Source organism: Lissotriton helveticus, chromosome 6 (assembly GCF_964261635.1).
Source record: "Lissotriton helveticus chromosome 6, aLisHel1.1, whole genome shotgun sequence".
Classification (NCBI taxonomy): Eukaryota; Metazoa; Chordata; class Amphibia; order Caudata; family Salamandridae; genus Lissotriton; species Lissotriton helveticus.
The window spans coordinates 574,125,240-574,139,409 of record NC_136067.1 but is presented as its reverse complement, the minus strand read 5'-3'; the positions used below and the strand labels follow the sequence as shown (position 1 = coordinate 574,139,409).

Sequence of the window (14,170 nt, the reverse complement as noted above, 5' to 3'; positions counted from 1 at the left end):
AAGGCAACTATTACTGAACTCTACAACTCAAAGAGGATGCAGGGAAAGATTTTCTTCAGTATTCTCAGAAGATAGAAGACAGATGAGGTTACAATTATTTGATCTGAGAATTTCAGCCTATCATCAAACAATACTCCCAGATTCGTGTCCTATCTGGAGGCAAATGGAAAAGTACCTAGATCCTGAGTCACCAAGTAGGGGGCTAGAAAGATATGTCATTCCCAAACAGAAGAACCTCATTTTTTTCTGAATTAAATTTAAGGGAATTATTTTTCAACCATCTTCCAACTTCTCTCATACAGTCGTGGAACCTATTTGCTACCTCGAGATGGTTGCTTGAGCTGGAAACCACAAACTGGATTTCAATAGCATAGGATACTATGGAGAATCGAAAGGAGCAAATAAGTCTAGGCAAAGGTGTAACTTAAATGTTGAATAGTGTGAGGCTTAAAGAGGACCACTGTGTGGTTCCCCAAGGTAGTGAGAAAGGTTTAGACATGTAATCACCAGGATAAACAGACTGTTTGCTGTCTGAGAGAAAACAACTTAGTAGGGTCAAGGCTGAGTCCTTGATACTTATGTTCTCAAGGTGGGCTATGAACACTTTGTGAGTGACCTAGTCAAATGCAGAAGACTGACCTAAGAGGATAAGTGCAGCCTTACCACCATTATCCTCAATTGATCTAACTTTTTCTGTTGCTACAATCAGGGCAGATTCAGTAACATGATTCCTTCTGAAGCCAAACTGAGAAGAGTCCAGCAGATGATTCTTATTTAGATTGGAAGAATGTTCCTCATTCATAGCCTTCTCAACAATTTTGGCTGAAAGTGGTTGTCGAAAGATGGGACTGTAGCTATTAACTACGTGAGGGTTGAGCGTTGGTTTCTTCATTAGTGGTAAACTTTTTCCAAGTCTAGCAAAATATCCAAAATTAAACATATTTTATTAGATCTAATGCTACTGCATCTGGTGCTAGATGTAGTATCCTGAAAGGCCGCGGATCTAATGGAGCACCAGATTTAGTCAATTCAATTTGTTTTGTTAGCATCTCGACTGTCAGAGAGGTAAATTCATTCAGAGTCATATAACCCATGAGAGGGTGTTCATGGTTCTAATTTCAATTGTTCAAAATAATTTTTAAGTGTTCACTGTCTTGAACATGGCGTGCTCTCCTGATTAACACGATAACACTTCCTATGTCTCAAAGACCTCCTTAAAACATTCAATCAATCATTCCCTTAGATGAAAATTCTAATGTTTTCTAGAAGGTTCACAGGATTTGGCTCAGTGCAGACTTCCAGTTGAAAGCTAAGTTCTCTGAGGAGGGTGACGGTTATGGCTTTGATAATGAGGGGTGTGATGAAGTCAATGTTGCCACTGGTGAAATTGGTGTGGGTCCTGGCGGTCAGTATATGAGGGTTCCATCCAGGGAGAAGTTGGCTATTAAGTGTATCTTGAATGTGAGGTGCTCCATGTAGCTGGTGGGAGATTTTTTGCAGGTGGTGCAGCTGAATGTATATTTGAATATGATGGCAGCTCCACCTTTAGGCTTGTGCTGATGTTCTTACCTAGTGATCTTCTCACCAGCATGGATGGCTGTAGTGATTTCTGCTGCTGACATTGGGTTTAGCCATGTTTTCTTGAGAAAGAGCCGGTCCGGAGCGTGTTTGTGCAGTAGGTCTCATATATCCATGGCGTTTTGGTTAGTGACCGGGTGTTGATGAGCATGTATGCAAGTGTGGCATGTTGTTTGGGTGGTGTACAATCTGTGTGAGTGGGTGGCTGGTTTGTGTGAGTGAGTGGGATGCTGGGTGCTGTTGTTGCAGGATTGGTGTGTGTAGGGTGTGGGAAAGTGCATGAGAACTTGCAGGAGACGCATGTGTGTGTTGTGCAGTGTGGCAGCAGTCCAGCAAGCAGCATCTCAGGACATTGGACATTGGTAGCGCAGCAGGACATTGGTAGCTTTGAGAGAACCAGGGTTCCCAGAACTAGGTGCAGTTCAGGCGCAGATGGACATACACAGGCTTGTCTTTGGTTCACCTTTGGCATGCCTGGTGCACATCCGTGCTGCAGCCACAATTAAATATGTTTTTGGAGGAGGGAAGAGAGCAGGGTAATGTGAGCAGCAAACCACTGATGCCACTTCCTGTGCAGATGTAAGATGTGACAAGTATTTGCAATGCAATTGGTCTAGCCTTTGGGACCTTATTTGTATTTAGCTATGCAGCACATTAGCCTGGGTGGTGAAACATTTACTGTTCTTTAACATGGAGGTAAAGTAAGCACCAAACTGCTTGAAATGCCAGGTATGGGAACGCATTGAGAGAAATATTGCCTTTCAGTGGGAAATGGTATAGTCCAAATCTCTGTTTTAAATATAAAATCAGGCCCTTTGGTGGTCATATCACGGAAAATACAAGATTTGAAAAAAATATTATTGTCTACGGGTGCTAAGGGAAGACGATTTCTATGGACTGGAATCTAGAGAATGCTTAAGTGATTCTGGTATTTTACTGACCTCTGCTGGTCGATTCTGTCAAGAAAGTGAAATAGAGGCAGTTGGCAGAAAAATAAAAAAAATAAAGTCCCACAGCAGAAAGCAATTCAGGTATTTTACTGACCTCTACTGGTTGTTTTCTATCAAGATAGTTAAATAGAGGCAGTTGAACAGAAAAAAAAGTCCCTAAATGGGAGCAGACAAGTCCTAGGGCTGATGTCCAGAGCCCACAAAGTACATACACATATAAGTATTTACTAAAGTATATACAAGAGGACTCGAGTGCTCGACCTAAAATGCTGTGATGTAATTTCCTGTGTAAATGAGCAATGGAAAATAAAGTAATCTTGCTTGGCTTCTTCTTTTAACCCCTTCCATGCTGCCGTCGGCCAATGGCCGACGCGGCCCCGCCCGTTTTTTAAAACGGCCGCACTGCTGCGAAATCGCGGAAGCAGCCAACGGGTTAAAGAGAGTGTTGGTAGGAAACCAGTGATGTCACTTCATGGGCAGATGGCTGATTGGAAATCCAGTGATGCCATTTCCTCGACAGATGAATGGTTGGAAATCCAGGGATTGTCACTTACTGAGCAGAGAGGCAATGGGAAAAATGCTTTCCTGAAGCTTTTTCTCTTGTGATGAATGGCCATTCCCCACACTTATCAATGATAAGAAGTAACGTCTGCACATATCCTTTTCCTTTTGTGCCATGATGTAGTGATATCTGTTTGCACTAGAGAAACATGACTATTAAAAAGCAGTGATCTATTACTTTCATCTAATTCTTCTTACCAAATTATTTTTTCACAAATGTGCTTTAGTGCTTTATTATATTGTTTTTCAGCTGATGCATAGAACAGATTTAAAACATTTAAGATTGATAGTTCACTTAAGGATGAGTCTTTCATATTAATATTGCAGTTGCATATAATTATTTTTCATAATGACAATATTCTAGACTTGATATGTGGTACAAAAAACCCTTGTCATGACTCCTGAGACATTTCTTTAGACATTCTTTGCCTAGGATGGTGAATCTTAGGTGTAGGAGATTTTAGTATGCTGGGAGTATTCACTACTACTATTTGACACAATCTCGGAAGAAATTGATGTTCTATTATCACGGAAAATTCTTACCTGTTGTGCGTCTTCCCATTTTTCTTTATTGTCTTCATCTAGCAGGTTACTAACAATTTGAAAGAAGTTCTGTAAATTGAAAAACAGAGGACAGCTAATAATATGCAAATAAAAACGAATTTAAGAAGCACTGGTTTATCTTCAGAAACACACAGGCCCTACTATGCATCACTGTCACGTTCAACTGTAACGTGCAGAAACTCAATAGAAATACAACAACACGTTTTTAGAGCCATTCACAATATATGAGAAATCTGTCTGGAGTCCTAATATTATCCTGAGCTTATGGTTTATTGACTACAACATGTTGATGACAAACAAAGTTCTCGAACTAGTAACAGTTTTTCACGGAATACAGAACATAGCAGAGTCCATAGTATATTTTTATTTTCTTGAGAGTGTTACTGCTGCTTGCTGTCTGTGATTGTAGTCAGGCGTGGCTGATTGTCTATATACCCATTAAGCAGTGTGGGTGTAATATTCAGCATACATGACATACTTGCTTGTAGGCACAATCTATAAACATAACTTTATATGTGGCATGCATGCACTGCTCAAATTTGCAAGATTGCAAGGGGGCAAGGGAGCAAGTTAACCTAAGTGTGCATTTATATTTCCTTTTATATCTCATGTTTGTGAATAGCATTTATGTAGAAAGGTGCGCATAGTAATAGATGTACATCTATATGTGCTCACATTTCTGACCCTAGTTTACCTTTGTGAACCTAGACCTCTTCATTTATCAATTATGTATATCAAATAAATGGATGGCATCAGCTTCTTTATTGCGGCTGCTGTCAAAGGGAAACAAAGTTTCACTACTGCTCCTAAACTAAGGCTGGGACATACTTAGTACAATATAATGTACCCAGTCTCACATCACTTTCAAAAATTTGGTTATTAACTTGGAGGAGTGTGACCCTTACAAACTTAAGAAACATAATGTGGTTTAATCTAATACCAGTTCTGAAAAAAATCTCAGCTCAACCCATGTCACCTGTTGCACAAGCAGCATGCAATCCCCAAAGAATTGTGTGTTAAGTTCAAGCACTACCAAAAGTTTTAAAGTGAACAACACAATGAAATACAATTCACCAAGATCATCAAAAATGGATGGGGGAAACAGAGATAAGAATTTGCAAGGTTTTGAGGCAGAAAGGCACCTAGAAAAATTAAATTGCCAATGAAAGCCACAGTTCACTGTTGCCAGGGATCTAGGAGTGATTTCAAGCCAACTGCAATGTAGCAGAGTACAGTTCAAAGTTTTTACCTTTAGGCTTTTTTTCTGAAATGGAAGGCAACACCTTTCAACAGGGCAAGTTGCAAGGCTGAGCCTCTAACAGTTTTCACATTCAGATATATTGTTGTTGGGCTTCCCTTGAAGCCATTCAATTTGGTGCCCAAAAGTGTCAAAATCTCAAAGCAGGACGAAGCTGGTCTAAGGTTTCATCTTCAGACTTAGTTACTTTCTAGAAGTGAACATTTTCCAGGAGGGCAGGCTGGAAGCTGTCGTTGAGCAGGGCTCCACAAAGCCAGATACCTTTACCATAAGGTCCCACTGAACCTGCTTTCGGTGCAGAATACATTTATGAGAGGATTAAACCCTCCTCCGGGGAGAGCGTGAAATCATTTGGGTCTGGGTCACGCTGTATGAAACTACAAAAGAAATAAAATGGTTTTCCTTCACTCCTGGAGTGCTACCTTCCTGAGCAAGCCTCATCGCCTTAACACGTTCACCTGGAAGTGAAAACAATGATGCTTTTCTTCAACTGCTGGGAAAGTCATCTCTGGTCAGGCTGCAGCCCCGAAATCCTTAGATTAGGTTTCTATGCACCCTCTCCAAACAGGTCTCCTGCAAGTTCCTGTCTTCTGTGGCCAGCTGAACCCTCTTGGAATTTGAGTGATGTGCCCTTGTAGCAGGCAAACAGGAAGCCAACGACTTATCCCTTAGAGATTAGTGCTAGTCTCTGGTTGGCAGGTGGGTTAGGATTAATTGAGTCCTTGACGTCTTGATTTAATTCTCTTCTTTCAGCAGTAATTGGGAGTGTGGAGTCTTCTGCCAGATGGTACGTCTTCAAGTGCAGTTGTCCTGGGTATTGGAATGTTCTGAGGATGCAGGTCTGTCTTAGTAACTAGTAAGTGATCTGAAAAAGTCTATTTAGTCACTGTCCCCAATCTCCTTTTTCCAGCCCTTCCCCTTTGCCTTACTGTAAATTATCCAGGAGCCCCTCTTTCTACACGGCAGAACAATTGTGTCGCACATCAAACCTGTCTTCTGCTCAAAGACCACTTCTCTACTTAGAAGAGCATTTCTCCTATGACAGTCTCCAAGCTGTTTCTCTCTCCCACTGTGACTGGCAACTGGCTGTCTAAGAAGATTCTGACGAAGACAAAAAAAATAGCCTTCACTGGAACCTCAAATACCTGCACCTGCTTAACACTATTCTGCCCTTCCTTGGCTCAGAGGCAGGGCATTGTCATCTGAACCAGGATTAATTCTCCAAGTCAAGGATGTGTAATTCAGCTCGGGAGCCGTAATGACTAGCAGAACTGGTTTTAAGCCACTTTTGATTCAAGCAGCCTAAAGTACATTTTTATAAAGTTACCTTTCTATTTATGTTCTCAAAAATCTTCACCATTAAATCAGATGTAGAAAATTAAGAAATACATAATATTGAAGGATATTGCTAGCATTTTCACAGGTGGAGATATATAATTAAACATTCTAATTAATCTAGGCTTGTCACAAGGAAAATGTAGCTCGACCAACAGAGTGAAAAGTGTTAGGGCCTCAGGAACGTGAGGGCACGTTTTCTAAATACACATTGTGTCATTTATATATAAATATCAGGCACCCTGTGTTATGTCTTTATATATTAGGCACCCTACCTTGTGGGCTTATCAGGCATACTATAGGAATTTTCTTACAATTGTTAATACAAAAATAGGTCTTCCCTATGTGCCAAAGGCACTTCTTATTGCCTTGTGCTACTATATTACGTTTAAACTGCATCATAGACAGAGCTCAGCGGCACACTTGGCATCCATATATTTTTATCATATATCTGCATGATGAAAACACACACTGTAGCCCCCAAATAACATTTAACTGCCATGCCATTGATGCATTTTCTGTGCCATCTACTATGGCCTTCCAAGAAAGTTAGTTAGTCCAGTTGGTCCAAACCAATTTTGCCAATGCCATTAGTAAACATGTAGTGTTAGCAATATCACAGTCCCCAAACTCCTAATGTTAGCAAAATATGGTTTAGAAAAAGGCAGAACATCTAGGTTGATCATGCAGAAAAGGTGAATGTTTTACAAACCTCTTGCAACACGGCCATAACCCTTTTAACTGCCATAGCTACCATGCTGGACTGTTGCAACACCCTTCAAATAGTGCTTCTAAACCTCAACAACTTTCTGAACATCATCACCTCATCCAATTGCAATAAGGGAGGGGCATGTTGCGCTTTTTGTATTTATTAATGTATGTTCCTTGTGTGTTTGGAATTCAATAAAAAACAGTTCGCAGAAACCGTGTATTAAGTTGTGTGAAAAAGGAATCGGGACAATATTAGAAAACAGTTATTTTCAATACTTGCATTACAAATATTTACAATTAGAAATATGAGGTATATATGGATTTTGCCAGAGTCATTTTTTTTAGGTTAATTTTCATTGCCTTAATTAGAATTCAGTTCTCTCCGATGGAAGGTAGAAAACCAAAACACTAGAACATTTCTGTCATTTTTCTCTGCATGTGCAATATCTCTCTGCATTTATGACTGCTTCTTTTAACCACGTATTCAACATCAGCTCTGTTGCCCCAAAATCAAAAAGACCTTTTTCAAGAATCATGCTTTTTTCCCCAAGTGGCACCCCTTCATAGGACCCCTCCCCCCCCCCCCCACCCTTCGGAGTAAAACTTGTGCTCTAATCTGGAAATCTTCCAGAAAATCAAACTGAACTTTATTTGGATTGAAGAGTTCCTCATTGTTATTAACTTCTACCTGAAGAATATTTTGTTTATGTCCTATATTCTAGGGTATAATAATTGTGAAAATGCTTTAATTATTTGGTACTGTTTGAGTCATATTGGTCCATTCAAATGCCTGCTTTCTTTTAGGATACATCCATTTTTAGCCGAAATTAACTCTCACAAGGAAATATTGCCTGCTTCTAGGGGAATGTCTGGTTGTGAACTTGGGAAATCCAGGATATTCCATGCCATAGAAGTGTTCCTATGGTTATGTTTGCACAACACTTTGTTCCTACAACAATAACTTTGCACATCCCTAACAAAATGGGGGAAGTTCTTAATTTTCCTTAGGGCAGAAAAATTATGCTTACCCTGCTGCCAAATTCTTTTTTAATCTGTTATCATATATTATCACTAATAGGACGTTCTTTGGGGAGGCCAAATTACTTTTCAATCTGTTATCATATTTTATCACTAATAGGATATTCTTCCCAGAGGCCACAGAAGCAGCCTAAACTGAAAGACCAATCAGAGATCACTTCCATACTGACACTGCCCTTGTGGGTGAACCTGGAATGATGTTATTTAACCTAGGTCTCCTGACTGGGAGTAAATGTTTGATTCCTTCAGCATTCTGTCCATCATTTGTTGGCACAGCACTTTGCGCGCTAAGTGGGATGGGATTGCCAAGACATGAGTCGCTTACTCGCTGTGCCACTGGATTCAAGCTAACCTGGCTGATGAGGGGTGTTACTCCGAAACTGGTCCCAGGATGCTTGCTTCCAGTCCAGGGAGGGCCCAACTTGGCAGTTTAGGGTGGACTGTTCCTATGAGGAGCAGGGTCAAGACTGATTTGTGTATGGCTGGGTCCAAACTGGGTTGGTGTAGTGAGCAAAAGAATGATGGATTTAACCCAGATCTCTTGACAGGGGGGTTAATGTTTGATTCATTCAGCATTCCGTCCATCATTTGTTGCTGCTGTACTTTTTGCCCTGAGTAGGATGGGTATGCTCAGACGTGGGTCCCTTACTAGCTGTGCCACTTGATACAAGCTAGCTTGGCTGATGATGGGTGTTACACCGGAACCGGTTCCAGGATGCTTATTTCCGGTCCAGGGAGGACCCAGCTTGGCAGTTTGGGCTGGACTGTTCCCATGTCGAGCAGGGACAAGACTGATTTGCATATGGCTGGATGCAAACTGGATTGGCGCAGCAAGCAAAAAAACAATGGATTTAACCCAGATCTCTTGACTGGAGTGAATGTTTCATTCATTCAGCATACGTTCATCATTTATTGCTGCAGCACTTTTTGGCCAAAGTGAGATGGGTATGCCCAGACGTGGATCCCTTGCTCACTTTGCCACTGGATTCAAGCTAGCCTGGCAGGTGAGGAGTGTTACCATGAAACCGGTCACAGGATTCTTGTTTCCAGTCCAGGGAGGACCCAGCTTGGCAGTTCAGGCTGTACTGTTCCCATGAGGAGCAGGGTCAAGACTGGTTTGCATATGGCAGGTTCCAAACTGGGGTGGTGTAGTGAGTCGTAGAACAATGGATTTAATCCAGATATCTTGACTGAGGGGTGAATGCTGGACTAATTCAGCATTCCATCCATCATTTGTTGCCACAGCACCAGTGGGTGAACCTGACATAATTTGTCAGTGAACATCACAAGTACCTTAACAGGATTATGGCTTCTGAGCTGACTTCAAGGTGATATGTTTTGGACCTTTTTTTTAAATTCCTAAATAAGAAATATATAAAAATAGTAGAAGCAGAGGTGAATTATTGCAAGCACAAATGGAGGAAACAGAACCCAGCTAAATATTTATATGAGAACAATAAATGGTACATCTTTAAGAAGGACCACTACAGAGAATGAGAACCTCAATAGAATTGTATTTAAACTCAGATAAGAAACAGATATAAAAATGAACACCATTTTATGTTTGTGATTTTGCAACTTATTTTTAGAATGATTTGCCACCAAAAGGTAACATGACTCTTCAACCATTTAAGACACAATTCTAACAATCTCTGAAATACAGTTTATGTATGTAACACACATACCAGTCCTTGTCGGAGTGTCTAGTCAGCATTCAAACAGTGATAACGTGAAAACACACCACTAATACAATCCTAAACAAATTAAAAACAGATAAAGTAACAATAAATAAAGTGACACCAAAATGACAAAAATCCAAACAGTAGAACCAGAGATATGAGTTCGAAAGATTTCGTTGAAAATAGCATCAAAAAGCACAAAGAGGCAACTGCGGTTATCTGATTGACCGGGGCAAAGTCACAAGATTAGGCCGGCCGTAATGGAGGGCGCGTCGGCTATTTGGATCAAATTCATCCCATTGAAGAGCTACATTCTCAAGTCCACATGAAGAGGACCCTTCCCGTTGGCGGGGCCGCAAGGAGGACATTGTCAGAGGGATGATCTGTTGGGTCTTGGGGATGACTGCTTCGTTAGCGCAAAGCGCCCGTTGTTGTTGGAGATTCCCAATGGCAGTAGGCACAAGCTGTTGCGGTTCATGAAAAATTCAGGTCTCAATGGAGCTTCGTATTGGCATTATACACAGATGGGTGCTCTCAGTGTGAAGAGCAGGTCCTGCTGCAGCTTTACATTGGTGGTCTTTGTGGGAGGCCGATTCACAGAGTGAAGAGGCCACTTTGTGGTCACAAGGAACACAGCAATTCTATACCATCACCTTTTCTTTAGGAGCAGTGCACTTTGATGACAGCCAGAGTCTGAGACCTCGAGGGCACCTCTTGAGAACCTGGACTCACTCCAACAGAGGTCAGCAGATGGTCTCCGGCCGGTCCTGGAAGGTCCAGTTGATGCTTGTCTGCTGGGCAGTTGCAGGAAGGCTTCTGTCTCTTTTGGGGAGAATGGGTTCAAGGCAAGCAGGTCCAACCTTCCTTCTTCAGACAGCAAGGCAGTTTTGTTTCTGAATCATCCACAGGTTCAGAGGACTTATGATGGGTGCACTTTTATGCCTGGTGCCAGCCTTTGTGTTGGGGAATTCTCTGGTCTACACGTAAAACTTGTTCTGGTGAGTTCTTCCACTTCCTTTGGCCCTGGATCCAAACTTTCCTGGATGACAAAGGCAAGGTCAGACCTGGTGTCAGATTCCTTTCTGTGTGCTGCAAGCAGGGCCCCTTGAAGTACAATTAGAGCAGGGTACAGCTTCTCCGCAGCCACCCCAACAGGAAGACCCACTACCCTCACACCTAGGCCTTCTTTGTTCCAGTCTGGAAAGAATACACACCCCACAACAACAGATCCAGTTACAGTCATGTGACACAGGATTCTGTCAGGAAGGCCCAGTTGATGTGGGCAAGAAAATGCCAAGTTTCTAAAAGTGTCATTTTTAGAATAGTAACGTAAAATCCAACTTTACCACTAAAGATTTTAATTTCCATTAATTTGAATGTTATCAGCATTTCCCTAACTAGTCTTCAAATTAAAGTTAGCACGAGTATAATACAGTAACCCAATATTAGTCTATGGGAGAGATGTTTTTCAGCAGGAGATGTAAAACTTGAACACACATCTCCTACTTTTTAAATGCCATGCACACTTCCCTATGAATCTTTAGCAGACTAAGGATTAATGTTTACAATCCTTGGTCCTTGGCTTAATCATTTCGCCATGATTTACACTTTTTTTCAAGGAACTTTTTAAACAACATCAATATGTCTGAGACTTACAGAGATACACTGTTTAGTTCAGAAAAAATAAAAAATACAAAACATTCATTTGCAAAAACGATTACAAACATAAGACAGTTATTCATGAATTCTATGTCTATGCAATATGAAACAGACAATTATGTGTGAATTCAATATCTATGCAATTAAACCATATATGGAATTACACTAATATGTAATTTAAACATAAAGTAAACTGACGAGCACTCTCATTGAACCACATAACTGTTTTCCTTTTTGAGGGATACTCTCCATGGGGAAAGGGTTTTGGAGCCTGGAAACACAGCATCCTACGTCCTTTATGTTTTTTAAACTGCGTTAGATCCAGATCAGATATAAACACATCTCATTGCTCCCATTGCTTAGAGAAGGCAGTCAATAGATATCTCTCAGAGTTCCTGGAGATGAACAACATTTTGCATCCTTCTCAAGCAAGTTTTCGTCAGGGCTGCAGCATTCAAACAACATTATTGATGGCCACAGAGGACTTTAAACAATCTTGAATCAGTGGGAATCGGCTGTGTGTATTTTGCTTGATTTAAGCAGCCTTTGGCACGGTCTCCCACCCCACTTTTATTCGCAGGTTGGTAGAAACTCGCATCACAGGCAGTGCATTAAAATGGCTATTGTAATTTTTAACTAATTGGAGCTTCCAAGCCAGCGAAGGTTCATTTCGCTCCATGATGCACCAGTTAAAATGTGGAGTACCATAGGGCTCCAGCCTTAACCCCACACTGTTTAACCTTTACGTTCACCCATTATCTGATGTTATAGTCTGTAGGCTTTATTTTATGTAGACGATACACAGATCAGCTCCTTTTTTCCCAATGTTGGCTCCACAACTCAAAAACTAAACTTTTGTTTAGAGCGAGTTATTAAATGGAATGCAGCGAGCTGCCTACAGCTGAATGGGGACAAAATTGAAGTCCTAGGAGTTGTTAATATTTCATCCCTGTGGGACCAATTTACCTGGCCTCTGTCCCTAAGAGATTGTCGCTCTCCCCAATCAGAAGTGTAAAGTCTGGGCGTTATTCTGGACAGCCATTCTACCGTGGCCCTACAAGCAAAAAAGTTGCACCAAACTGCTTCGTCCTACTTACAGCCGTGAGACATACTATTAAATGGCTCCCCGTGGACGTATACAGAATAGTTTTCAGGGATTTATCTAGGCAGCCTACGTTCTGTGACTAATAACTTGAAGACCATCCAGAATGCAGCTGCCCGAATGCTGTTGGGAGTTCCCTGGTCCCAGCCAGCCCGCCCTGCATTGCTACGCTGGCTACCAACAAACAAAATAATTCAATTCAAGGCACTCTGCTTGGCTCATCTTGCTAAACATAATGCAGGCCCATAGATTCTTCACCACCTCATTAACCCTTATAATGTAGTAGAGAATTCAGGTCAATCAAACCAAGTCTTCTTACTGTCTCAAGAATCAAGAGAGCCAGAGGTGTTTTTTTTCTTTTTCTAACTTGCTTCTAAGTTGTCGAATTCCTGGCCCACCAGCCTTAGACTTAATGAGAGTCTATTAAGCTTTACAAATCAACTGAAAACGTATCTGTATTGCTAAATGGTTCTGTCTCCAGTAAGAATGGCTAGCTCTGGGAAGCCCGATTTGGGTAGCCATGCAATGTCACAAATACCTGTTGATAATAATACTGTATTCATCTACATGTATCAATTTGTAAGTACATATGTCAATTTATGAATTCAACTGGACTAGAAAACTATTTAAGTGATTACATATTTTTCACTAATGCACATATTTCAAGTTCCACACAATGTGTAAAGTATCTAATCAGCATTCAAAGGGTTATCCCCTTACAATTTGCGATGAGACTTGAGGTTATAGTCGATGATAAACGGTTTGTCAGTGCTTTAACGGTGCCAGCGATTCTCATAATGTTATAATGAGGATTCATCCCAAATTGTGTAATCTTGGGATATAATTGTCCTCCTAGAATGCAGTCATATAATCCACTTACTGTGAATGAATTGGATTTAGACAGGAATTATAATGAAAAAGCAAGTCGTTTTTATCTTTTTTTGTATGAATTTTCTCCTCTCGCTACCAACCATATCTTTTTTTCCGGTGACATTTTATTTGCCCTTGTCACATTAGCCAATTGTTTTTTTCTTGTCGCTTCGACATCCTGCACCTGTTTCAATTATACTTCCGCTGGCAACTGTACAAACAACGCTACCACGATTTCGGCGTGGAAACGAATGCTGAAATAGAATAGAAAGATTCCTATGTCGCTCCCAGTTTACCAGAAAATATGAGAAATGGTTTTAAAAGTAGAGTGTATTAAAAAAACAAACCTCTCTTTAGTTCTCCCACAATATAATAAATGACTAATCCCCATTAAGAGACTTCTAATACGAAAAGTATCCTACCTCTGGGAGTGACGCCATAATATTCAAAATCAACTTTTTTTTTTGCTCACGAAAGATATTCTGCTTCATTGTAGGTATAACACATTTTCCAAGAATCAAAATAATTATCTGCTAGATGCTATTTTCTCACAAAGAGTTAAAATAGCCAGCATTTTACAAATTACATTTAACATGCCTATTAAATGCACAGCAATCACTGCAGCCCTATGTACGCATCAACCATTGGATCTGAAAGAACAACACTGGCTCATAATGAGCTGCCGCCTCCGTTTCTCTGCACTTATCGGCCACAGAAGTGTTCCAGGTTCCGTGCTTCCCCGCACTAACACTTGCCTACCAGAGACTCAGCCTCCCAGGAGCCCCTGTTTTCGAGTGCGCGTGTAAAGTGCTCTGGCAGTCCGGCAGCCCCTCCACGTCCGTCGGAGCCCAGAGAAGGTTGAGCT

The 14,170-nt window shown here is 41.0% G+C and overlaps 1 protein-coding gene across 2 annotated transcripts in view; it reads right to left on the bottom strand.

Moving 5' to 3' along the window:
- ADGRB3 (adhesion G protein-coupled receptor B3) overlaps positions 1–14,170 on the bottom strand; it is a 1,104,008-nt gene that overhangs the window by 775,385 nt on the left and 314,453 nt on the right. For both annotated transcript variants that reach the window (XM_078648009.1, XM_078648010.1), the window contains exon 9: positions 3,633–3,701. In XM_078648009.1, coding sequence (XP_078504135.1) covers positions 3,633–3,701 — 69 coding nt within the window. The remainder of the gene's footprint in view (positions 1–3,632; positions 3,702–14,170) is intronic.